The 24,912-nt window shown below is 41.2% G+C and overlaps 1 protein-coding gene across 1 annotated transcript in view; it reads right to left on the reverse strand.

The window, feature by feature from the left end:
* Nucleotides 1-24,912, reverse strand: part of CDH4 (cadherin 4) — a 667,107-nt gene that overhangs the window by 147,490 nt on the left and 494,705 nt on the right. The window contains exon 5 of the mRNA XM_054046370.1: nt 7,208-7,363. Within this exon, the coding sequence (XP_053902345.1) occupies nt 7,208-7,363 (156 nt within the window). The remainder of the gene's footprint in view (nt 1-7,207; nt 7,364-24,912) is intronic.

Consider the following 24,912-nt stretch of genomic DNA (forward strand, 5'->3'; position numbering starts at 1 on the left):
ACTTCTGCACTAATACAATTAATATAAATATGTATAATCAGTAAGTGACAGATCTTTTAAAAAATTAGGAATACAATTCTGTGCCTAATTTGCACACACTTTATCATGATTAAACATCAAGTTATTATGGCACAAATGACCAGAATTACACATACGCTTTTGTAAACATGGTTCAAAATATTATTGAAATTAGTACTGGTTTCTCTGGGTCAAATTCCTTGTTTTTTTTTGTCTCCCGGAGACAGGTGGGTGAGGTAATATCTTTTATTATACCAACTTCTGTTGGTGCAAAAGACAAGCTTTCAAGGTACACAGACCCAAAGAAGAGCTCGGTGTAAGCTTGCAAGTTTTTCTTTTTCACCAACAGAAGTTGGTCCAATAAAAGATATTCCCTCATCCCCCTTGTCTCTGTAATAACCTGGGACCAACATGGCTACAACACTGCAAATAATTTTTGTCTCCCACACAGTCTAAACGATTCCCGTCTCACCCTGTAACCAATCTCCCCTTGTCCAGGCATCTCTGACTGAATGATATTTCATAAAAGTGTTAATGGAAGCAAAGTGCTGGTTGAGACTATTCCAAGCTATATCTGTATTTAAAAACAGGCATATAAACGAAACATGTTAATTGAATATCGTTGCCTGACTGCTAAATATTAGGTTTTATGGTGATGGTGTTTTGTTAACAAAGCTTGAAAATATGTGAGAGACCAACCAGTCTGTTTGCCCATCACTACTGACTGCAGTTTGATAGTAAGTTCTGGCACCTGAAATAATCAGAAAAGCACCAGGAGGCACTGATTTGCCCATGAGTGCAATCAGAGAGTCATCACCTACAACACAGAGAGCTGATGGGAACTCAGGTTGACCAGGGTCAAGAGAAGTGATCCATGTTAAACACTGATATTTCCTGAAAGTTATTTGGCACTGTTTAAAAACTGAGACATCCATGTAACAGAGAAAGTACTGCTGCAACGAATCAGAGCCTTGGAAAATCCATCCCTCTGAAGCTCAAGAGAAATATTAAAAGCTGACAAGCGAGTTCTGCTTCAGAACTACCAAAATAATTAAAAATTGATATGGTTCATCTCGGAAAAAAGGTGGGTTTCATCAGGCAAATGCTTCCTAATGTGGAGAATTAAAAGATGAGTGCTTTAGAAAGAGCAATCTTGACGCAATCAGGATAATTATACAAAAGAAAGTATACATGGAAAACATGGGAGTTAATGAAACAGAACTCTGGCATGTGTCCTCCCTAATTCTCAGGAAGATTTTTTTTATTGGCTTTTAGGTTATTTAGAAATAAAATAAACATGGACAGCATGTGATGCTAACAGAGATGCCAAAAAGATTTAGCTCCATGTGGGGCTGTAAAGAAATGGAGCTGCATATATCATACATAGCCAGCACAGCTGAACTGCTAGCCTGTGGCACACAGAAGATAACCGAATATGTTACATGCTAAAAACCAGGGGCCAGATCTTTACCTGGTGTAGATCAGTGTAGTTCCACTGATCTCAAATGGATTTATACCAACTGAAAATCTGGCCCCAGGACTCTACTATGTGAGCTAAGAAGAATCTTCATTAAGTATTAATAATACCTAGAGATGAACTGAGCTGTAAAATTCAGACCCAACTCTGAATCTGGAGCCAAATTTTCCCAAAGTTCAGATGTGTCTGGATCCGAGGTTAGGCCTGTCTCTAGTAATATTGTTGCTCATTGGCAGGACCCTCAGCTACGAGAAATTGGCATAAGCCCAACCAACTTCATTGGAGCCAAAGAGAAGCCAGCCATCGATGCCAGCAGGGGCAGAAGGAACCAAAGTAGGAACTGCTATATTGCAGGGGAGGAGGAAACATGGGGCCCAGCCAGGGCCACTCCTCCCTCAGCATCTGCCTGGTCCCAGAACTGTGCACAGTAGCAGGGGTGCCAGAATAGGGAGGGCTAAGGGGCCATGACACTCCCACTTTTCACCATGGACCCGGCTCCCTGCCCCTCCTCTTCCTCCTGAGGCCCCGCTCTCCAGCCAGGCTGGAAATTTGAGCCCGACCTGGGTAAGAGCGGCCTAAGGAGCCCTGGCAGCTGTGGGGAGCTGCGGACCCTCCACCTGCCCTGGCTGGGCTGGCCAGAGGGCAGCCCTTGGCCCGTGTGCTCACCCGCTGGGCTCTTCACCCAAGGCAGATGGAGGGTCCACTCTTACCATGGCCCAGCGGTGGATCTTTGGCCCTTGAAGCCCCGCCCCCAGGCCAGCCCAGAAGCCAGAGCCGGGTTGGGGTAAGAGCCATGCGGACAGTTCTGGGGAGTTGCGGACCCTCCACCTGCACTGGGCAGGGGACCTGGGGCTGCACTCAGCCCCCGCCCACATCCTGGGAAGGTGGAGAGGCCCAGGCTCCCTGGCCTGGCTCCAGCTTGGCTGGGGGATGAGGCTTTGGGGGAAAGAGAAGAGGCAGCGGTGGGGCCATGGAGGGGGCAAGGCCTCATGCTCCCCCCCCCCCTTTTAGAAATAATCCATCACACCTGCACAGGAGACTTCCCCCCCTCTGAGGGCACTAGGACCACATGCTGTCTCCCTTCCTCCCCCAACATGTGGGGCTTGACAGAAAACTACAGAGGGCAGCCAGCCAGACACACCCGTTGGTAGGGGCAGAAGCAGCCAAAGCTGGGACTGCTGGTCCTTTGGGGAACTTTCTCTAGTTTTGACTGGACTTTCTCTGCCCTGTGCTGATAGGCTGTTTGCTTGAATCTTCCCCACCCCCTCCCTTTCAGTCTCTTCAACTGAGCTTCATTCCACACCTGCCCCCTTACCCTATTCTCCCCTGCCCGCCCCCTTTCCTCCCATGTCCCATCTCCCTTCCCATCCTCCCATTTAGCCTATCCTCTCTGCAGTATGCCCACCTAAAGGGAAAAATAAATTCTGCATCTAACACAATGTTTGCGGCCATCACATTACTTACTCTTCTGGGGGGTCACACCTCTTCCCATACCCTATGTCTGTTGCCTACTTAGACTGTAAGCTCTTCAGAGACTGTCTTTTTGTTCTAAGTTTGTACAGCAGCAAGTGGAATCCTGGTTCATGACTGGGGCTCCTAGGAACTACAATAATAATAATGGAGCCATGCTGATTAACACCAACTAAAGATCTGACCTCTGTCTTCATTGCTTAGAGAGAGAATCACAAACAGATCTAGTTATGTCCCATATAGGGAAGTCTTGCACATAATCCTTTTCTGTCTTCCTGTAACTCTGGGACATTGGTCTCACCACAGTGTTTTGGGTTACCACTTTATAGAAAGGTACATTTATAAATGGGTTACGCAGGGTTAATAAATGCATAATCTATGGTTTAATAAATCACTTATCAATTGCTTAAAAGTGCTATAGGTCAAAAGTTTGTTTATAATCATGGCTTATAATGATCTATAAATACCTTCTTCTGATGTGTTTACCCCCATTTAAAACATAGAATCACAGAACCATGGGATTAGAAGGGACTGCAAATTTCATCTAGTCTAACCCCATGCTAAAATGCAGGATTTGTTGTGTCATATACTACTCCTGCCTGTAATGGGCTTATTATATCTATTAATCATTTATTAACCCTTAATTTGGCTGTGGTTGTTTGGTTATGCCTAGGTCTCTTGCCTTCCAGAAAAGAGACTCCCATGAATGAGATTAAAAGAAGTTCTCATTGATTCCAGGTGCTAGAAATTAAAGTTGTTTTTTGGGGAAGTGATACCAGTCACTTCACGGCAGCTTTTTCCAAGCTTTCCTGAAATTTCTAGTCTAAATATACTTATAGGATACATTTATTATGTATTATGAGTCACATAAGTCATTATTATGGGAGACACAGTCATTTTTTTTTTGGTTCAGAGTGTCTTGTACTAGACATCATAATGGTTCCATCAAAGAGGTTAGCTTGTGAATTATATCACCTGAGCTATTAAAATGACCCAGCAGCATTGAAAAAGTATCGAAAACACTGAAGTGACATAGGCTCTCTCTCAAATATTCCTTTTTCAAAATAATCCTCTTCATCATTTTCACGGGCACAGCAGACAAAATAATTGTTCTTCTTCACAGAGGATAAAATAATTTTGCTTCAGATTCTTTTTTGCCCAAGGGAAATTTCTCTTTCCATCCAACTTAAGAGGTAATCTATTTTCTTTATCCCTCTACTCTTGGCCAGAAGCATTGTCACCTTGGTTAACTGGACACCTGATAAAGCTAACAAAGTGTGCATCTCTGACAGAGCAGTTAGGAATATGATAGTGATAGTGGTGGAAGTAGTCCAGACCACTGCATTGACAGTATAGCATCTCCAGCAACAACTATTATGATATCAAAGGATGTGTCCAATCCCGATAAAAAGAATCCATGAAACAACTTTTTGTAGCTGCTGTAGAAAAGAGCTAATGGACGGATGCAGGAAGTACTGAAGTTTTGTGCAACTGGCATGCAAGGAGTACTATAATTTTTGAATCAGTTTGTGAGACTGTATTTACTATTTGGTTATACTTTGTACTACTTTGTGACTGTAATTGTGCTGTAGATTATAATACAAAGACCAATTACACTGTAATTACACTGCACATAGAACATTTTGTGAGCCAGTAGAGTCTATGGAAGCATCTCCTGGTGTTACTGATATTTATTAATTCCCTTGTATTTAATATTAGTCTATCTACTGTGACAAAGTTCTGTCCTCGTCTCCGTGGGTCCTGCGTTTCCTGACGGATTTCGCTAGCCTCAGAGGCTCACTGTGACCCTCCCCTTAACCCTTCTCTCTCTCGAGACAAGGGTCATAGTCTACTGAGCCATTTTCATCATAAGCCAGCGAAGGGGGTGAGGAGAAGCTATCCTCCCTTGCACAGTCTCTGTGTCTCCCAGTCTCAGTGATTAATCAGGGGCAAAGGCGGGGGGCGGGGAGCCCAGGCCTGCCCTCTACTCTGGGCTTCAGCCCAGGGACCCTAATAGTATCAGCTATGGTAGCTGACCTTTTAGGAACAGGACATGTACAATTCCCTGGGCTACTTCCCCAAAGCAGCCCCCACTTCCTCAAGCTCCACTTCACCCTTACCTCAGGGCCTCCTTCCTTCTACCTAGTATGGTATATACAACTCAGTCTCTCCAACAGCGCAACTTCTCACAGCTCCTGACATGCGCGCCCACCTGACTAACTGGGAGGCTTTTTAACTAGTTTCAGCCAGCCCCTGATTGGCTTCAGGTGTCCCAATCAACCTAGCAATCTCCACTGCCTTCTGGAAAGATCTTAATTGGTCCCAGGTGTCTTAATTGACCTGAAGCAGCTGCCATTTACTTATCCTGGTACCAAGGATTTGTTTAACCTGGGGCTAATATATCTATCTCCCATTACTTTTCTATAGCCATCTGGCCTTGCCCCGTCACTACCTGCTTAAGATCTTATATGATCTCCGCACTGTATTGTCTGCGTCTGAAAACCTCCAGAGGATTTAAAATGAAAAATGACTACAATTGTTACTGCACGTCCAACTGCAGTAATGAATCGGTAACTTCCTATGACACCCTACTATTGATATTGGTTTCTCACATTCTTTTAGGCCTGGTCTATACACAAACTTGACCAGCTCTCAGTTACACCACTGCTACGCTATCAAGTTACAATGGCTAAACGACATCACTCAGGACTGTGAAAAATTTCACACCCTGTGGGATGCAGTTAAACTGACCTAAGCCCCAGTGTGGATATTGCTAGGTCGATGGAAGAATTCTTCTGTTGACTAAGCTAGTGCCTCTGGGAGAGATAGATTTACTGCAGTGACAGAAAACCTCCTGTTGCTGTAGTGTCTATCCTACAGCTAAAAGAAGAACAGGAGTACTTGTGGCCCCTTAGAGACTAACAAATTTATTAGAGCATAAGCTTTCGTGGACTACAGCCCACTTATCCTACAGCTGTGTCACAGCAGTTTTCTAGTGTAGATATGCCCTAAATGAGTGTAACATTGTGTGTGGACACTACATCCGTTTAAAGCAGGCTCAGGCTATGTCTTCACTAGAAACGCTATAGTAACACGGCTGCAGTGCTGTACACTACAGAGAAGGGGTTCTTCCATTGGAGTAGCAAATCCAGCTCTCAGAGAGGCGGAACTAGATTGACAGAAGATGTTTACAATGGGGCTTAGGCTGGTTTAACCACATCACAAACAGTGTGACATTTTTCACAGCCCTACCCCCTGGTGTAGACACAGCTAGACTGACGGAAGAATGCTTTGACCCATCACTCGGGAAGGTGGAGTTCCTACGGTGATGGAAAACCTCCTTCTGTCGCTGTAGTCTGCGTCTACATACCAGGGCTACAGTGGCAATAGTGATGCTGCCTATTTAACAAGGGCAAACCCCTGGAAAGCACATTTAAAACAACACAGAGAGTCTACACGTAAAGGGTATGTCTACACTAGAGCTGGAAGGTGTAAATTCCAGCTCAAGGAGACATATCCATGTCAATAGAACCAATGTGCTAAAAATAGAAGTGTAGCAGTAACGAGTGGTGTGAGGAGATAGCTGCTTCAAGAGTGATCCTATCCAAGGTGCTAGGCATGTACTTGGGGAGGTTAGCCCCTCGCACCGCTAGCACCACTATGGCAACATTTCTAATTTTAGCATGCTAGTTTGATCACAGCTAGTGCAGGTCTGGCTCCTTGAACTGGAAATTACCCTTTCCAGCTCCCATGTAGACATATACAAAATGCACCGATTTAACCAAATCAATGCAGAATCGCACCTTTAGTGAAAGCCATGCAAATCTGTTAGGAAAACCATGCCTTAGTCCTTTTCTCAGTCACAGGGAAAGGAGTTGATCTGTGCAAAATATGTGATCAATAAATTCTGAACTGGGCAACACTTGCATGCTTTCTCATTTCCTTATAAACTGGAAATGCAAACCTGGGCCCTAATTCTGAGCAGACAAGTTGGGTCCACAGTTCTACATCTAAATTGTACAAAACATTCAGTGATGAGGTGAAACCTGCTGAAATCTAGTAATTTTAATTGTTTTACTTTGACTTTGTGAGTTCAGACCCCAAACTCAGGGAAGGAGCCAAATCTGTGTGTGTATTCTAGCCACAAAGTCCTTTTGCACTATTCTAGTGCAAAGGAGCTGGGGATTAGGGGGATACATGTACAATGCATAAAAAAAAAAAAAGATATTCTCATATACTTACATGGTAGGAGGCTCTTTCTTCTCTGTCCATTGGACGTGTTACATACATTCTGCCAGACACGGGATCAATGCTGAAGACTTCCATAGGTGGCTGGTCAGCTCCTACTCCAGTGATGCTGTACCTGATATGGATCTCACTGTCCTTATCGGAACGAATCTGTATAAATAATTAAAGATAACAGTCAGTAAGCTATGGACAATGGGTTAGTGACATTGATATTCATGCTATATAGTTAGTAGGACATTAAGGCCCAATCTTGCAAGCCTTCTATATGCAATGCTGTTAAATCTGATAGGAGATCTGCATACCAACGGCCTGGAACTAGGCTGCAGAAAAAAGATCTTTCATAAACTTTCAACTCATTTTTTTCACTTTTGTTTAGAATGATCCTTTGGAACCTAGAAAGCAGAACCCTCTGATATTCTGGCCCTGATTCTCAGAAGTGCATCCGTTTTCATGCACAATTTATGCAACTGGCATCCACGGTGATTAAATTATGCATGCAAATAATTAAGGATGAGATTTTTTAAAGGAGTCTAATGAAGTTGGGCACCTAATTCCCTCAGGTTCTTTTGAAAATCTTAGCCTAGAATTCTAAGGCTGACTAGGCATACAGACCCTACATGTTCAAAAGCAACTAGTGATGATAGGGGGCATCTAACCTGAGACACCTCAAAGGGGGCCTGACTTTCACAAAGTGTCAAACTCTTGCCCTCTAAAAATCCAGCCCCTTTTAGGTGTCTGGAGCTGGGCATCTGTAAATCACTAGACACCCACTAATCACTTTTGACAAGTCTCTGTAATCCCCAGGATTGCATTTCCAACCATTCAAAATGTGTATGTGAACACACACATGCTGTTCTGAAAACAGAAGCCTTGATTTCATTCCTAATACAAGCTTGTTGGCTTGTTAATGCAGGGTTACTAATGCCTGATGGACTGCTAGCATTATATTTGAACGTCTTCTTATGGAAAAGAGCATTACAGCATTGCTTTCAAAACCCATTCCTCCCAGCCTCCTTCCCACCTTGAGAAACACACAAAAAAATCAGATATGGCATGAAGAATTACATGAACTTTGGAATCAAATAAAAGAAAATAAAAAGGCAGGCTAAGATGTTACCCTAGCAACCTTGATTGTATTGCTTTAAATCTGAAGGTAATTTCTAGACCAGCCATTTAAAGAAGTTCTTGTAATGTCAGGGCTATTTCTGAAGGAAAATGCAAGGTACAAGGTACAAATAAACAAACTACCAGCCTCAACACTGTCACAAACTGTCTTACAAGTGAAAAACAGGCATTTTTTTCTAGCCAGGTTTATGAATGCAATAAATTAGTGGGAATATCATATAAATCCATTTTATAGATGAGTGTACGTTAGCATCTCTTTGATATGGCAGTGCATTTTCTGAAAAGTCTGCACACTCTGGAATACTATGGTGTATGTAGGGGGCACAAATAACTGAATTAAAAGAAGTTCCATTCTAGGTGAACAAAGGTAGTTTCTGAAGGGGAGATGAGGGTTTGTTTATCAGATACAGGAAATTGGGAGGGGTGGCTACTATCCTGAAACCCTCCATATGTGACCAATATATATGCACGCACTTCTTTCCATGGATTTCTTTCATTAGCATTAATAAGAGTTAAACTTTCTGTAAGTAAATCACTGCAGATCCAGGAAATGAAATATACCGTGAGATAACATATGAGTTATCCAGCTGTACTAAGAAAATCTATGAGATAATTATTCTACATTGAGCAAAACAAATACACTGTGTTAAATCTTGCAAACATTTGGCAATCACTCAAAATTTGTTGTGAATCACACCCACACCCACACTCTGATAGTCTACTACTTACCTGAATTTACTTTCCAGTAAGAAAACAAAAATACTTGGTTTTCCAGAGAAATTATCTATGGGGAAGTGGTCATAAAGACTGATGATAATGAGACATAGTATGTCTTGCCACTACTGAGGTATTCCTTGTACAAAAGCACATTAATTTTGTATCAGAACATGTAATTTTAACATTTAATGAGATTTTTTAAAAAGAATACTTTAAAAAAAGAGAATACTTCCTATCTGTAACATTCTGACCATTCCGAGTGTGTAATCTAGCAAATCTTTTTGCTCTATTAAGACTATTATGTGAATACAATATAAGCTTTGCTTATTTGTCAGAATAGTTACCGAACCAGCTTACCATATTAAAGAAAGAATCACTGGTTCAGGGAATTTCCTAGATCAGGAAAGAGCAGCTTTACATCTTATTTGTGTCGGGTAAATGAGAAAAACACAACACATGCTTATGATAAAGATTTATACGATCTGAAGAGAAACCAGAGACTACACACATGCATGCCATTCACTTAGCTTACATTTATAATGATGATGAAAATTATGCTGTTTTTTTATTTACAGAACAGATGGTGAAAGGTTAGTTTTCCTTAAATTTATTAACATATTTTAAAGCGTTATTACTGTAGCACCCAGAGGTCCCCAGGATCCTCAATGTTCTACTGTGCTAGGCGCTGTATCAGTATGTATGAAGACCTGGTTAAAGTGATGTGTGCATTAAATTACCGATAACTTATGGTGTTTGGTGATAGTTGTAATGCATTCATTCTTTATAAAAGGGTTTTCACTCTCCACAAACACATGGGAAGGAATTTAGCCTTTGGGACTGTTAATCACATCAAGAAATGCACTATCAATGGAGAGTTCGTCAGACTCAGAATCAGGACAAATGTTATAATTCTGTATATCTAGGTTCTGAAATGGCTCTCCTCACCTTATCCTGAGTGCCTCACAAACACTAGTGGAGTTTTCCTCACATCACCCAATGAGGTAGAGAAACGTTATCTACAGATGGGGAGCTGAGGACCAGAGAGATTGAGTGACATGACCAAGGCCATAAAGGAAGACTGTGGCAGAATCAGAAACTGAACCCAGGTCTCCTGAGTCCCAATCAGACCTCCCTGTTGGCTTAATGAGATGCATCATTCAGTAAGCTGCAGTATGTTGTAGGGTCAACTCCTGCTGAGCCAGCCAAAATAAAGTCCAATAATTTAATTCCCAACTCATAACTGGAAAGAGTTTGAGTCTGATTCTGCTCTCTCATTTACACTATAATACATCCAGAATAACTGGAGATCAATGGAATGACAGAGATGTAAAATCAATGTAAGTAAAAACAGAAACAGCCCTTTCCCCTTTAAAGATTCTCGGACATAATAGCCAAAATACACGGAAATGTATGATGTAAACCTTGATATAAAATTAATGTAATTCTGTCATCAGATCTGATCTTGTGGTTTCTAGCATTGCTGAATTTTAATGGACTTTCCCTTTCACATGCTAAGTATCCTTTACTGATATAGGACTTTCATGTCACATTTTTAGGCAAAATCTTAAGGGACATAAACCTCCATCAAGATTTAACATCCAGCTGTATTGTTCCTATAAGTTTTACTATTGGGTGAGATTTCAATTTAAGAGCTTGTTCAAGGTAACAGACTTTATACATCTGTTTGTTTCTACTGATCATATCCCTGTAGTCCTAGTATTCCTAATTCCTGCCCTGGGTCTTGCAGTTACTAACCTTCTCACCCTACAGGGTGACAAGAGAATAACTATTCTCTGAAGTTGACAGCACTGCTGCTTTGTTATTGGGGATAAGAGGAACAGTGGGCTGTTGAGAATTGTATAGTTGGCAATTCGGGGGGACACTAAATAACTGGTAAATTACCCGATCATGTATAATCCAAGATACCATGTAATGACACACAACTGTATTTCGCTCACAAGAGCTTCTGTGAAATATACTATATCACGATATAATATGACGTTAATATGAAGTTAACTTGGACTTATTTCTTCATTGTATAATATTTGCTATTTGAAACAAAATGAGTCATTTATGAGTCATGGGCAAGGTGTACCCAGCTGGGGTTGTATCAAGGCAAAGTAAAATGATCAATTTATCCCCTGATTCAGTTTCTACTAACAAACTGAAAAATAAGATGATAGATCATCCCACAAAACTCAATGTAAAAGATGGAACTGTAACATTAATATCTGCATGACTTCCGGATACTTGAATCTGATTTTCTGTTTTACCCAGCACGGCATAATTATTAATGGCCATGTAGAACAGTGTCAATGCTAAACAATAAATATCTTTTATTATTGAGCTCTGAGCTGTTTTGCCCATTACAAGGACCAAATGGAAAATAATTGAAGGCTATATTCTCGCATGTATTCAAAGTGTTGCATGGAAGCCAAGAAATGCAAACATATTCAAATCCTTTAAATTAGCACACTTAAGAGTCAATTTAAGCATTCTAAGTTTGGCTCATTAATTTTAGTGGAAATATTTTAATCTAGCTACATCTTATTGCTCACTGAGACTCCTACTAAGGGGTTTCTTTTTTTATTAAACTGAATTTGCTGTATGTTTAAGAATCATTCATGTAAACATTTTCAGCTATAATGTCACAATCTCTTTACAAATCAGTAAAAAGGCAGATTTCTAACACCGCATCTCCAATCATATTTTTGCCTGTTGACTTTTAAACATATTTTATTTCAGTAAGCATGGCCAAAATAAAATAGACAGATAATAATTAAGTGAGAGAAATGTGGAGAACCATTGGGTTAAGATAATGTTTATTAATTTCTGTCCTGTATTAGAACACCGTCCATGATCTCAAGCTGCTACCCAGGCAGCAAGGGAGGCACTGGAAAGAAAGAAAGAAAAAATTGCAATTGTCTTCTGAGGAATTTGTCTTTGCTGGGACTTGAAAAAAGGACTCTCAGATCTGAAAGAAAAAGTGCTACCATACCTGAGCTAAAGGAGAATTCCCATTAACTACAGCAGAAGTAGTTTTAGAGCAGTGGTTCTCAAACTGGGGCCGCCGCTTGTGTACGGAAAGCCCCTGGCGGGCCGGGTCAGTTTGTTTACCTGCCGAGTCCGCAGGGTCGGCCGATCGCGTCTCCGACTGGTGGCGGTTCGCCGCTCCAGGCCAATGGAGGCTGCAGGAAGCGGCGGCCAGCAAATCCCTTGTCCCGCGCCGCTTCCCGCAGCCCCCATTGGCCTGGAGCGGCCCCAGTTTGAGAACCACTGTTTTAGAGGTAGCACTCAGGCCTTCAATCTCTAGAACATAAAGCTATTATCAGATGTAGTGTGTTCCCAGTTTCCCGTAAGGACAGTCTACAAACAAGCTGACTGGGAGGGGACCTTTACCCCTTTTAATTGGGCTGACAAACAGAGAAAGGTTGGAAATACCAAATGGAGTTGAGTTATTGATTTCTTCTGTCTCTCTATGTAGCTACTATCAACATTCCTAAGGACGAGCTCAAAACACTTAAAAAAAAAAAAAAACCCACAAAAACCTAACTGTGGAGGTCTTGTCCATTAGCCCGGTGTTCCCTTAGCCCTAGTGGCCTGATGCCTCTCATGTGAGGTTGAATCCTTTGGAAACTCTTGCCTGTAAGATTTTTTAATTGATTTAGCTTAATGCAAAGGAGAGTAAAAATATTATACTGGAGGCCTTTGGGGCTCAAGAACCTCTTTCGCCTGCATTAAAACCTTTGCTTTTACATCGCGCTCGTATGATCTGTGTATGTGAAAGGAGATGCTTCAAAACACTAAAATACAAAGAAATAAACCTCATGGCCACTACCATACTTCTCTGCAGCTTTCAAGCAACTACAGGTACTCTCTGTAAGCGCCGATAATCTAACCACAAATCTGCTTGGCCTCCAAGCTGACACTTACCAGTAGAATTCTGTTTCCTTCACACTGACTCTCTGAATGGGGTAGCAACGAAAATTTACTAAATTATGGAATCGCACCTGTGCTTCCAATGTTTTTCAGATTCTTTGGCTTCTGCCAATCTCTCCCCAACTCAGCCTCCCAGCAGGCCAATTTCTGTTCATGAGCAAGAGCCTGTGTGGATGTGCATCCCTTGATTTCCACCCCTCCTGGTTATTCTTTTTATCCATGTCTTTCCCTCCAGGTTTTTCTGGTTTGTTTATTTAGGTTTTGTCTTTCTTCCCTGTGTATGATATAGGGGAAGATGCGGAAGATGTAACACCAAGCAGAAGGGAAAAAGGAGAGTCTAAACCAGACTTAATAAAGAGACCTTAATGTGTTATTGAAAATCTCCTATTCCAATACAATCATGAGAGCTATTACAAGGCCACAAGGCTTTGTAAAGTGGCAATACTAATTGCACTGGCTATCAGCTGCATTTTAGCTTTTGCTGTAATACCGTTTGCCACTGCAGAGCACTTGTGTTTTAGCATGAGTTAGCAGTCTGGATGCTGCAGGACTAAGTGACTGTTGGACTCATATGGCATCTCAGCTTGCTGTACTCTTATCTACTGGTGCCAGAGTTTAGAGTGGAGATAGGGACCTGCAATGGCTGACAGTTGATGCCATTGGCATCAGGTCTCTTTTTCTTTACTGGCGAAGATTCAATATACTGTAATTTGCTGCATGGTCTTCATGATTAGCTAATTAAGCAACCTTCATTACTTGTTATTATGAAGGTCAAAAAGCTAATGCATCTGTAACAGGAAGTGGCCAAAGCTAATGGGTCTTCCACATGTAATCTTAATTGATACAGAAGAGTAGTTTCTAAAGCAATATGTACTGTTCTCCAGTTCTTTTGCAATAGATTTAGTTTTCACATTAACTGTACCACATTGTGGAAACAGTGAAAAATACAGGGGGGGGGGGAAGAGGACGAGGGGGGCAAATGGATAGAAAAAGAACATTATTGAAAGTTCTAGAACATAGCAGCATGTTACCAATATTTTTTACCACAGCGAGAATTTAGATACCCAAAACTGCCAATCCCACCTTTACTAGTCTGAGCTCTTATCATGGGAGTTACTAGGGCACAAAGTCCCTGGTGATGTAATTAGGGGCACCTCCAATGGCGCAACAGCCATTTCCAGGTGCAGAGAACTTGGCCCTTTCTTCAGCTACTGGGGCTACTTCATTTAGTTTGATCTCCCATCATGCAAGATACCAGGGCTCCTTATTAAATGATGGGGGCCTGGAGACTCCATCCGTTTAATTAGTGCCATCTTGCATGATGGAAGTTGAAACCAAATGAAATTGCTCTGGGAGCTCAGGAAAGAGCACTAGTAACTGTCATGATGGGAAAGTCACTGGCCTGCATGCTACAGGAGGACATTTTCCTTTATCTATTAATAATGGACTAAAACCTGACATCTTTATTCATAATTCAGTCCTGCAACCCTTCCTCAAGCAGCTAGTCAGTGACAGCTATGCATGAGTGAGGCCTAAGTAAAAACCAAGTAAGAATATTGGGATTTTTGCCTGAAGTCTTTTCAGAGTGTGTCCTTATTGTGGGTACATCCATGAGCCTTTCATTAGCTTCCATCACAAAGCCAATGTAGGAAAGAGAGAGACCAGCACTCTCCTAGGAGTGGTACTGGGTGACGAATAAAAGCACTTGTTACATGAGGTTAGAAGAATTAGCAAATACCAACCTTAACGGGGTTAATTATATCACTGTAACTAACGAGGCCAGTCCTCAGCTAGTGTAAATCAGTGTAGCTCCATTGGCTTCCACAGAATTACATCGATTCACCTCAGCTGAGGATCTGGTCCAAGCGGTTTAAAAAAATCAAATGGCACATCATATCAGTGAGGAAAGAATAGTCTTTGTACAACCAACATACAGGCATTTCAACACAAGTAGCATTCCTCTTGTGTGGGGGCAGCACAAAGGTAAACATTAAGAAACCGACACTGCTGTATCTTCATGAAGGGAAGTTTTTTCCACTCTCATGGGATATAATTTGTCTTGGTGTGACCTTTACTTTCATAATAAGCTATATCTTTTCCCCTGTTGTCTAGCTCTCCTGACCTTAAATAGCAGTGCATTTCAATTCACACTCTGTACCATGCCTACAGATATCACTGATCACACATAGTGGGATTAGAAGACACTATCCTCAGCCTTAAATGAAACTTTTAGACCTGTTTACAAGCAGCTAACAATGTATAACACTGGAAACAACAATAAAACTCTAAATTTCGAAGTTTTGGGCTACAAAATCTGCCTAGATTAATTTTGGAGATATTACACCTCTACCCCGATATAACACAAATTCGGATATAACGCGGTAAAGCAGCGCTCTGGGGGGGGCGGGGCTGCGCGCTCCGGAGGATCAAAGCAAGTTCGATATAACACGGTTTCACCTATAACGTGGTAAGATTTTTTGGCTCCCGAGATCAGTGTTATATCGGGGTAGAGGTATACTTCATGGATGCTGGAAGGGCAGGGATTAATAATCTTGTCATTGTATCGATTCCCTCATCCGTAAATGGTCTTTTACAATGAAGATTGTATTAAGTCTCTAATGATCCCAGCTATATAACAAGATACTTTCCTCCTATAGCGTATATTACATTGTGTAGAGTATATGGAAAAGTGATTTCATTCATCAGCAAAGGGACGAGCTAAACTTGAAATGGTTGAAAGTATAATTCTCCTTAAAAGAAAATATCTATCATAGGGACAATATTAGAGGGCATTAATGCATGTTTAAATCCTCCCTGTTTTATTCTTCATTGGTGCAGTTTCTGAGAGATGGCTGTGATCCCAGTGTCCTTTCATTGAGATACTATACAACTTCTCAGATGAAATATTGTTTTTCGACCGTATCTCTTAGGGCCAAATTCTGCCCTTGGATGAACATTGTGCTTCTTCGTACCAAGGACAAAGGCCGCTCAACATGGACATCCAAGAGCAGCATTTCTTCCTTAAATTATACTGCCAAAAGAGTGTTGGGACTCCAGTAACTCTGAGAACAAAGCATAAAAAGTACTGACAAATGAGCAAACGTCAGTCACAAGTCTACAAACACACATCCGTACATGTCATATGTACCATACACACACACTGTATGTCTGGTGCATAAACACATGCACGCATATACTTCATGCACTGTGCAAAAACATACATACACACTGTCCGCATCTCACACATACCACACTTGTAAACATTATATGCACAGCGTACACTAATATACACACATGCCATTTGCACCACACACACATACGAGCATGCACGTGTGTGCACACCATATACATCACAAGAACACATGCTGTATGCATCACAAGCACTCCATATACATTGCAAATAAAACTGATCTCAGGTACACCATAAGGTATACTATGAGGTATATAATAAAACCAATTTTCAGTATGACCTCTTATAGAGTGGTAGAGTGCCTCTTAGTCTGGGACAGGCAAACCATTTTGGGAATATCACTCTCCACACATCTCCAAACACTGGGCCAGACTCTCTCTTGCACCAGAGTTCTAACCATGGAAAGGGGTGGGGAGCATCAAAAAACTGGTTACAGCCGATTCTGAATCATAGAAGTATAGGACTGGAAGGGACCTTGAGAGGTCATCTAGTCCGGTCCCCTGCACTCAAGGGAGGATTACATAATAATTAGACCATTCCTGATAGGTGTTTGTCTAACCTGTTCTTAAATCCTCCACTGACAGAGATTCCACAACCTCCCTAGGCAATTTGTTCCCATGCTTAAATACCCTGACAATGGGGAAGTTTTTCCGAATGTCCAACCTAAACCTCCCTTACTGCAACTAAAGCCCATTGCTTCTTGTCCTATCCTCAGAGGTTAACGAGAACAATTTTTCCTCCTCCTCCTTGTAAAAAACTTTTATGTATTGAAAAATGTTATGCCCCCCCCCCACACCAGTCTTTTCTTCTCCAGACTAAACAAACCCATTTTTTTCAATCTTTCCTCATAGTTGTGTTTTCTAGACCTTCAATCATTTTTGTTGCTCTACTCTGGACTTTTACAATTTGTCCACATCTTTCCTGTAATGTGGCGCCCAGAACTGGACACAATACTCCAGCTGAGGCCTTATCAGCATGGATTAGAGCAGAAGAATTGTCTTGCTAACAACATTCCTGTTAATAAATCCTAGAATGATGTTCGGTTTTTTTTTTGTTGAAACCATGCAGTGGTACGCTGTTGACTCATATTTAGCTTGTGATACACTATAACCCCCAGATCCCTTTCCTCAGTACTCCTTCCTAGGCAGTCATTTCCCATTTTGCATGTGTGCAATTGACTGTTCCTTCCTAAGTGGAGTACTTTGCCTTTGTCCTTATTGAATTTCCTCCTATTTATTTCAGATCATTTCTCCAGTTTGTCCAGATCATTTTGAATTTTAATCCTATCCTCCAAAGCACTTACAACCCCTCCTAACTTGGTATCATGTCTGCAAACTTTATAAGTGTTTGCATCCAGATTACAGCTCCTTTATAACAACCGAGTGGTGTAAAGGGGCCAGACCTGATTATAGAAATACTTACAGGTGTGGGTAAGCAATGGAAATTTGTACGTCCTCTCTCCATCCCACTCACTTCCAGCTATCAACTCCTGCTCTCCTCTGAAGGCAACTGTTGCTGAATCTAGCCTAATCCCTTCCACCCATCTGCAATTTACATTCTCCTAAAATAATTTCCCCTTACTGATCTCTACCTCTTATTCCCCTATGACCCTTTCTAGTACTATTCCACTTCAACGATCTAAGGTCAACAATTATCTGCAAAACCCTCTTCCTTCCTCATCTTCAGAGACCCTTTTGGTTCCTACTGCAGTTACCCCTCTTTTTCAAAGACAATTGCTCCAGCAACCTTCCGCTCACTGTGATGCTTCCTGGGGGTACCCAGGGCTGTGAGACACTTTGCCACCCCTGGCCCTTAGCGTGAGAAAGCCTTGTCTGTGTCTGTCGTCAGTGAGCTACCCAACTCCACTGGCCACCAGCACCACAAGCACTGCCTTTTAGGCCTTGTAGGTCCTGCTGCCATCCTACAGCTTAGCAATTGGCACACTGCAACCCTCAAGCCCTCTGAACACCTCCCTAGAGTGTCCAGCCCCTGCTCCACTGGACACTCAAAGTATTTATAGATCTGATGCTTCCAAAGAAACAAGACATCCCAGGTTACATGTTCCATCTCGGATCACTGCTCTGTTTAATGCCACAGCACTTAGAAATATTTATAGTGAAATCAGTTCTGTACTTAACAAAGCCCAGAGATTTCAGCAGTAGCAAACAGAAGTACTGGCAACAAAGGGTTACATGTAAAATAAAACCATAACATGCATTCTAGAGCCTAGACTTAATTAATAAAATGCTCTTGTGTCTGATGAGTATTGCTCACTCCAAATCCTTGGCTGTGACCCTCCTTTTATGAGACAAGCACACTGTCAGTTGCCTCCTAGGTGGAGGATCCTGTGTGTTTTCTTGCACCCCAAGATATTCCTTGCACTGTTTGTTTCACCCTGAAAAGTTCCTCTCTGGGACATTTCACAATCTTTCGTTCTGCCCATTGTTCAGTATGCGGATAGGCACGTATTGTGAGGCACAGAATACACCAATGACCAGACAGGCAGATAGGCATCGTTTCCTGTCTGAAAGGAACATTTCCAAGGTATGTAACCTCCTGGCGACCTACCTTAAAACTCCAAGACCTTACAAACATAATTTTTAGCATAGATACATAACTCCTTAAATACTATCCACACATACATTTCACAGTAATTATGACGATCAATGAGCTCTTGGCAGAGACCTCATATCCCACTCTTTTGTGAACTATTGTGCATATATCTGACCCAGGGGATCCCTGTAAGTCCCTGTGTATCCCCTGTGCCCTCTGCCAGTTGTCCCCAAGGAGTCCCTGGGTCACACTCACCCAGATGCAATTCTTACATTCATGGTCTACTTTTCAAAGGTAACTTTACCCAACCAATCCCCCTTATACAGATGTCCTCAGACTCCATCAGCCTCTGCTCCTGTCTGCAGAACTGCTTACTTAATTAGGGGTGGGAGATTGCCTAGAAGTAAATTTCAAACTTAGCTGAACTTCACTGATTTGAAATGTATTCATATGATTGAATCTCTGGCAAATTTTTCTGTTTCATTAACTAATTTTCTGGTTTTTTTTATTCCCCCAGAGCTGGTGGTCCAGTTTCAGTCTGTTAGATTAGTTCATCTCTAGCAAGACTTACATTTTACTGATATGGCCCCCATCTATTTGCCTTTAATATGGGAAACAGGACTGCTGTACCATACTGCAGCATACAACCCTCTCCTTTTAAAAACATGGTGAGCCTACAGCTTTTAGAGTGTCTATCCAATCCTCAGTATCACTTCCTTTTATGAGAGAATCTCACCATTTCCTTTTCAAACTTAGAGAGACAGATTTGCAAAACATCAGAAGCCAAGGTCCATGTGCAAAAAAGCCTAACTGTGTGCCTAAACAGTACACACATTTCCCACTACTGTAGGAGCAAACCAGGTATCTGGACAAACAGATGGCCATTTAGACAAGTATTTGTTCATGCAAGTACCCAAACTGCACATGCAGTTACAAGAAATGCACTTGCAAATTAGGCATGTGTTTGCATGTGCAGCTGTGTTTCACTAACAGGCACAATGATATCCCTTACCTACAGCATGGTGTTTTGAAGCGTAGGGCTTGTCTACACCATAGGGCAATATGCTCTACAGGGGTGTGATTTCTAATGTGCACTAACATACTGTGCATTAATTGGTCTGTGTAGACTCTACTGGTGTGCTCTAATGGAGTGCTGTTTGAAACCGTACTATGTTAAAATTCACTAGGGAAACTTTAGTGCATGCCAGAAGGGTCTACGCAGTGCAACATGATAGTGCGATTTAGAAATCACACCCTTATAGAACACATTATCTCACCATGTAGACAAGCCTTTAGTTAATGTTTCAAAGATGTCTCGAGATCATTGAAAGAAAGATGCTTTAAAGTGGGAAGGGTTACTATTAATAATATATTGAAAAAGGATATACAGTAATCTACTTACACCACCTACTTCTCAGAACTCTTCCAGGGAAAGGGCATTCCAAAAATGATGACTGCTAGAAGCACTGTGATTTTCCATGCAAGTTAGATATTTGATTGTTTTGTATATGTAGAGACCATACAGTTCAGTAAGATTCAAGATCCGAATGCATTGTCTTTATAATTCCAGATAATTGTACTCTGTCCGACAGACATGTTGACTCTCTTTGTTAATATTTTTGAAGTATTTTTGCTATATTAACCGATCATTTAATTTCAGAACTGGTAAATTACAGACAGTTCCTTCACCATCACTTAAATGCCATGTTTAGAGCAGAATAGTTTAGGTAAGCAGATTGCAAGTGCTTAAGGCTGTAAAACATAATTATGTACAGCCAACTGTATAACATGCTTGAAAAAATTATAAGCCTAGTCACTGAAATTAAAATGATTTCAAGATGAAGTTGTACAAATACAACTGCAAAAAGCTGCAAAACCCTATTAATTTATTCCCATTGCAGTGGGCAATGCAATGGAATTTCAACCCCCTTCTTCCCTGCCAAAGGGAGTTTAAGTGTAACAAAAATAATCAAAGCATGAATTTTAAAATCTGAAAGTGGCACCAGAAAATATTCAGATATCATTTTTGTACTTATTTAAACTCTTGGGCATCAGCTGGTAACTTGGCCTGGTGTTGCTTTAGTGTGTCAGGGCAAACATTAAATGCTAAATTTCCATACGTCAGCTTAGAATAGTTAATGATTCTACCATATCTTGGACAGCATGAAGGTTTTTCTGAAACTGCTGTCAAACTGAATCTTTCCCCCGATCAATAAAGAAGCACAATGAAATGTGCTATTTGTGGTGTCTGTAAGAATGGATTAGCAAAATACAGTAAATGCAGCTGGCAGGGACTAATTCTAGTTCTTAGGCAGCAATCCTACAAAGACTTAAGTATGGGACTAGTTCTATTGAGTTCAATGGGACTACTCTTGGATAAAAGTTACTCACATAACGATGCATTAGCAGCATTAGGCCTTCTGCATTACAGATCTCTCTATTATACAAACTTTAACTCAAAGTTCTGCTGCTAAACTTCCCTTCCAACTCATAGTCACATGTTAACTAGTATTCTAAGGGACAATAGTTAATTGTTTTAGGAATGTTTGATCCATAGTTAGATCTTTCAACCTCAGCTAGAAGAGGTACAAAGAGAAAGACGACAGGTAAAATGTTGAGAACGAAGGTGAATCACTAGGAACAACCTTGGAAGGTATGACAATAAAATGTCTACATGTCGTAGTTAATGTAAAGGGACACTTTAACTTGGAAATCATATTTCCATGAGAATTGTTTTCTATTACTGTTACAGCTGAACGTAATATTACTGTAAGTGAAAGAGATCATAGGAAAAACAAATGTGTGCATTTGATAGCATGCGGGCCCCGATTTTCAAAACAACTCAGGGGTTCATATTTTCAAAAAAGCTCAGTTCCCACTGAGGTGTCTGAACACAGGTCAGATTTTCAGAAGTGCTCATTTCTTAGCAGTTTCCACTGAAAGATTTATGGCCAGATTTTCAAGAGATCCCCGCCCCCAAACATACTGAGCTCTTTTTATAATCTGGCTACTTATTTTGGTGCTTAAATGGAAGCTGAGATCTTATTGTCTGATTGCTTCCTTGTGTTCCCCCCGTCTGTCTGTCTGCCATATCCACCTGCTGGCTATCATCTTATACTTACATTGTAAGCTTTTTCCACATTAGCCATATGTACCAAACTACAAATGAATGATTAAATAAATAAATAAATGGTGCTCTGTTCCCTTGCAAATCTGGCCCTTAGCGCAAAGCCTGTTTCATGATTTGTTGATGATCACTTGCACTTCCCAGTCTCAGGCACTACCAAGATGAAATTACTCATGCACAGCTCTGGGTTTTTTCCAGGCACTGTAAGAGACTTCTTACTAGTAACAGCAGTTGTGAAATTGAAATTGAAGAGGAAGGGGAGGGGAAATGAGGCTTGACCAAATGTTTTGTTGTTGTTCTTGGGCACACCTACTCTCTCCTGCTAAAAAAACAACAACAGCCCTTAAAAACATCCGTGAGGGACAGAAAAACCTCTTAGAGATTCTTTCTTTACAGGAATGCAGTAAGGTGTGTGTATGTGTGTTTGTTTAAATTCAGGTCATGCTATAAAAAGGGGGCTCGAGCACTGATTCATTTCTTTTGCAGATGTCTCCAGAAACATCTCTAGTTATATGTTTAGTTATATCATTTGAACTGGAATATTATGTGGGACTAAAGTCACGTGGGTGCATCAATCACTTGTTCTCACATCCACTCCCCAGAGCACACTAACAAGAAACAGATTTTTTTTTTTAATCACACTTCTCCTGAGATACAAGTTCAGAGATGATGGTCTGACACATGCTAGAATCCTCATGGGACATTTAATAAGCTCCACAATGGGACTGATCCTCGGCTGTGGCAAATCAGTGTGGCTTCACTGACTTCAGCAGAGCTACATCAGCTTACAATAGATGAGGATCTAGGCCGGTAATTTCGTGGTGCTTAGTGTTGGCTGTCCCTTCGTGTTTATTTCTAGGAAAAAAACACAAAGACAGCCCTCATGTCTTTGATCTGCTGTATGTGGCGTTCTGCTATTTGGGGATGATGTTTTCAAGCACTCTTGTTTTTTCTTAAATAAGGGGGAGGGGGACACTTTTCTGACCCTCAGACCTATCCGTGGTTTTGAATAAGCTACACGGTATGCCTGTAAACAGAAGAAAAAAAGTTCTTACATGAAACTCTTTAAAATGCAGAGGAAGATGGACAGCAAATGGGCTGGAAGCCAAGGAACACGACAATTAGCACACAGAAAGTTTTCAGGTTTTATTTTGTCAGTCAGCACTTAAGGAGGCTTTAGTGAGGGAGGAAAAACAATCCATTTATATATTAATCCACTCCTGCTGTACTCTTCCTCTGGTCCATGCATTTAGTGCTTAGTTGCTAAACAGCCATATGTAGAGCTTTAATAAAAGAAGGTTTGTTTATTTTAGAAATAAAGACCCCATGTCCATTAGTTGACACAAGGAAATTAAAATAAAAAAAGCTGCCGTCGTGTTGGCTGATGCAATGTTCTGAGTTTCAGTGGCGTATGGCAGCTTTTCCCCATTGGAAACTGGGAATTTTACTTAAAAATCAGGGTAACAAAAAGCCGACACCTCTGAATCTGCAACTGGTGGTCATTAGCTTGCTAAAGAGTCAGGTTGTTGTGTTGCCAACAGAAAGGGAACTCAGAGTAACCAATGGGGGAAAATACTCAACATCCTCCTCCCCCCACCTTTTCTGCCTTAATGGACTTGTCAAACTTCTGAAGAAAAGCTTTACTGTTTCAACATGAAATATTGCTTTTTTTTTTTTTTGTTATGAAACAGTTCTTGGGCAAGAAGCTGGCCAGCAGCGGGAGGCTAAGCAATGCCAATATTAATTAACAACATCCCAAATGTATCACAGTTTATGCATAGCGGGATGTTTGTAAGCATGTGAACTTTTAAAATGCTGTGTTGAGCATAATGGTTGCAGTTGTTATTTTTTTTTTAATCAGACAAAAATAAGTGTTGCTTTGGAAGGGCATCCTAGTCATTCTTTTTTATGGCCCCATTCCCAGCCTTTTGAGCTTTTGGCCACCTCTTTATTCTGAGGATGCCATTGCCCTTTGATCATCCCTCTTGCTTAGAGACTATGGCTGTGGGATACTATTTTTCCTCTAATTAAGAGAATGGCATACACAGCTGCCCACACTGAACCTTATATCTTCCAGCAGGGAGTGTATTGCAGTAGACTAAACTTGTCATCTGTGTGACCTATTTGTTTTTCTGCTGGCCAAGAAATTAGGCACTCCCGAATCTGCCTTCCCCTCACTGGTGCAATGTACTGGCTCCCTGTTACCCGGCTGCCTTTCTATTTCACAGTTTTCATAACCATGCATTCTGGTCTTTTCTGCACATTGTGCCACAGCATGTGACTCCAGAAGCAGGTAGCAGCTACAGTAATAGACTCTGTCTTGGCTTCAGGAGTATATAGGGATTTAATGGAGAGAAGCTGTAATACAAAATAAGAATATGGTTTAAAAAGTGCTCCCTTTGGGGAGAGTTTGCTGCTGCTTCTTTTCAGTGCTCTGGGCACTTGGAAGGAGTGGAGAAAGAGGAAGAGAAGAGACAGAGAGAGAGTGTATGTATAAAACCCACACTACAATGCCCAGACTTCTCTCACTGTTTCTGAAAATCAGATAGGCCTGAACTTCAACCCCAGATCCAAACACCCCTGAGCATGGGGAAGTTCAGATCCAAACCTCACACACTCATCTCAGCTAAAAAATGCCTTTTAACTTGTTAATTTAGTAAAACATGATTCATAAGGCATATAACTGTAAACATCAAATAACAGACTGTAAAATGAAAGTAAAGAAACTAGCAGACCAAATATGCAACCAACCAGAATCCAAGGATTTAGCACAACAGCAAACCAAACAACTCATGGGCAAACCATCCACCTAATAAGAATCAATTCCCATCTGATACAAACATAAAATCAAAGAAGCTGGCTACATCTCTTTAATCTGTGTCCAGTTGGTCAAGTTTACTGGCAGGTGGTTTTAACTGGTCTCCCGATGGCTAAATTTTGCTTTGTACTTCATGGGTGAGCTAGTGAAGGAAAGTCTTAGGAAGCCACTATGCTCCTGCAATGCAATTGGGCAGAATTACTACCAAATGGTCCAAAGAGCACCAAGGA

Source organism: Malaclemys terrapin, chromosome 12 (assembly GCF_027887155.1).
Source record: "Malaclemys terrapin pileata isolate rMalTer1 chromosome 12, rMalTer1.hap1, whole genome shotgun sequence".
NCBI lineage: Eukaryota > Metazoa > Chordata > Testudines > Emydidae > Malaclemys > Malaclemys terrapin.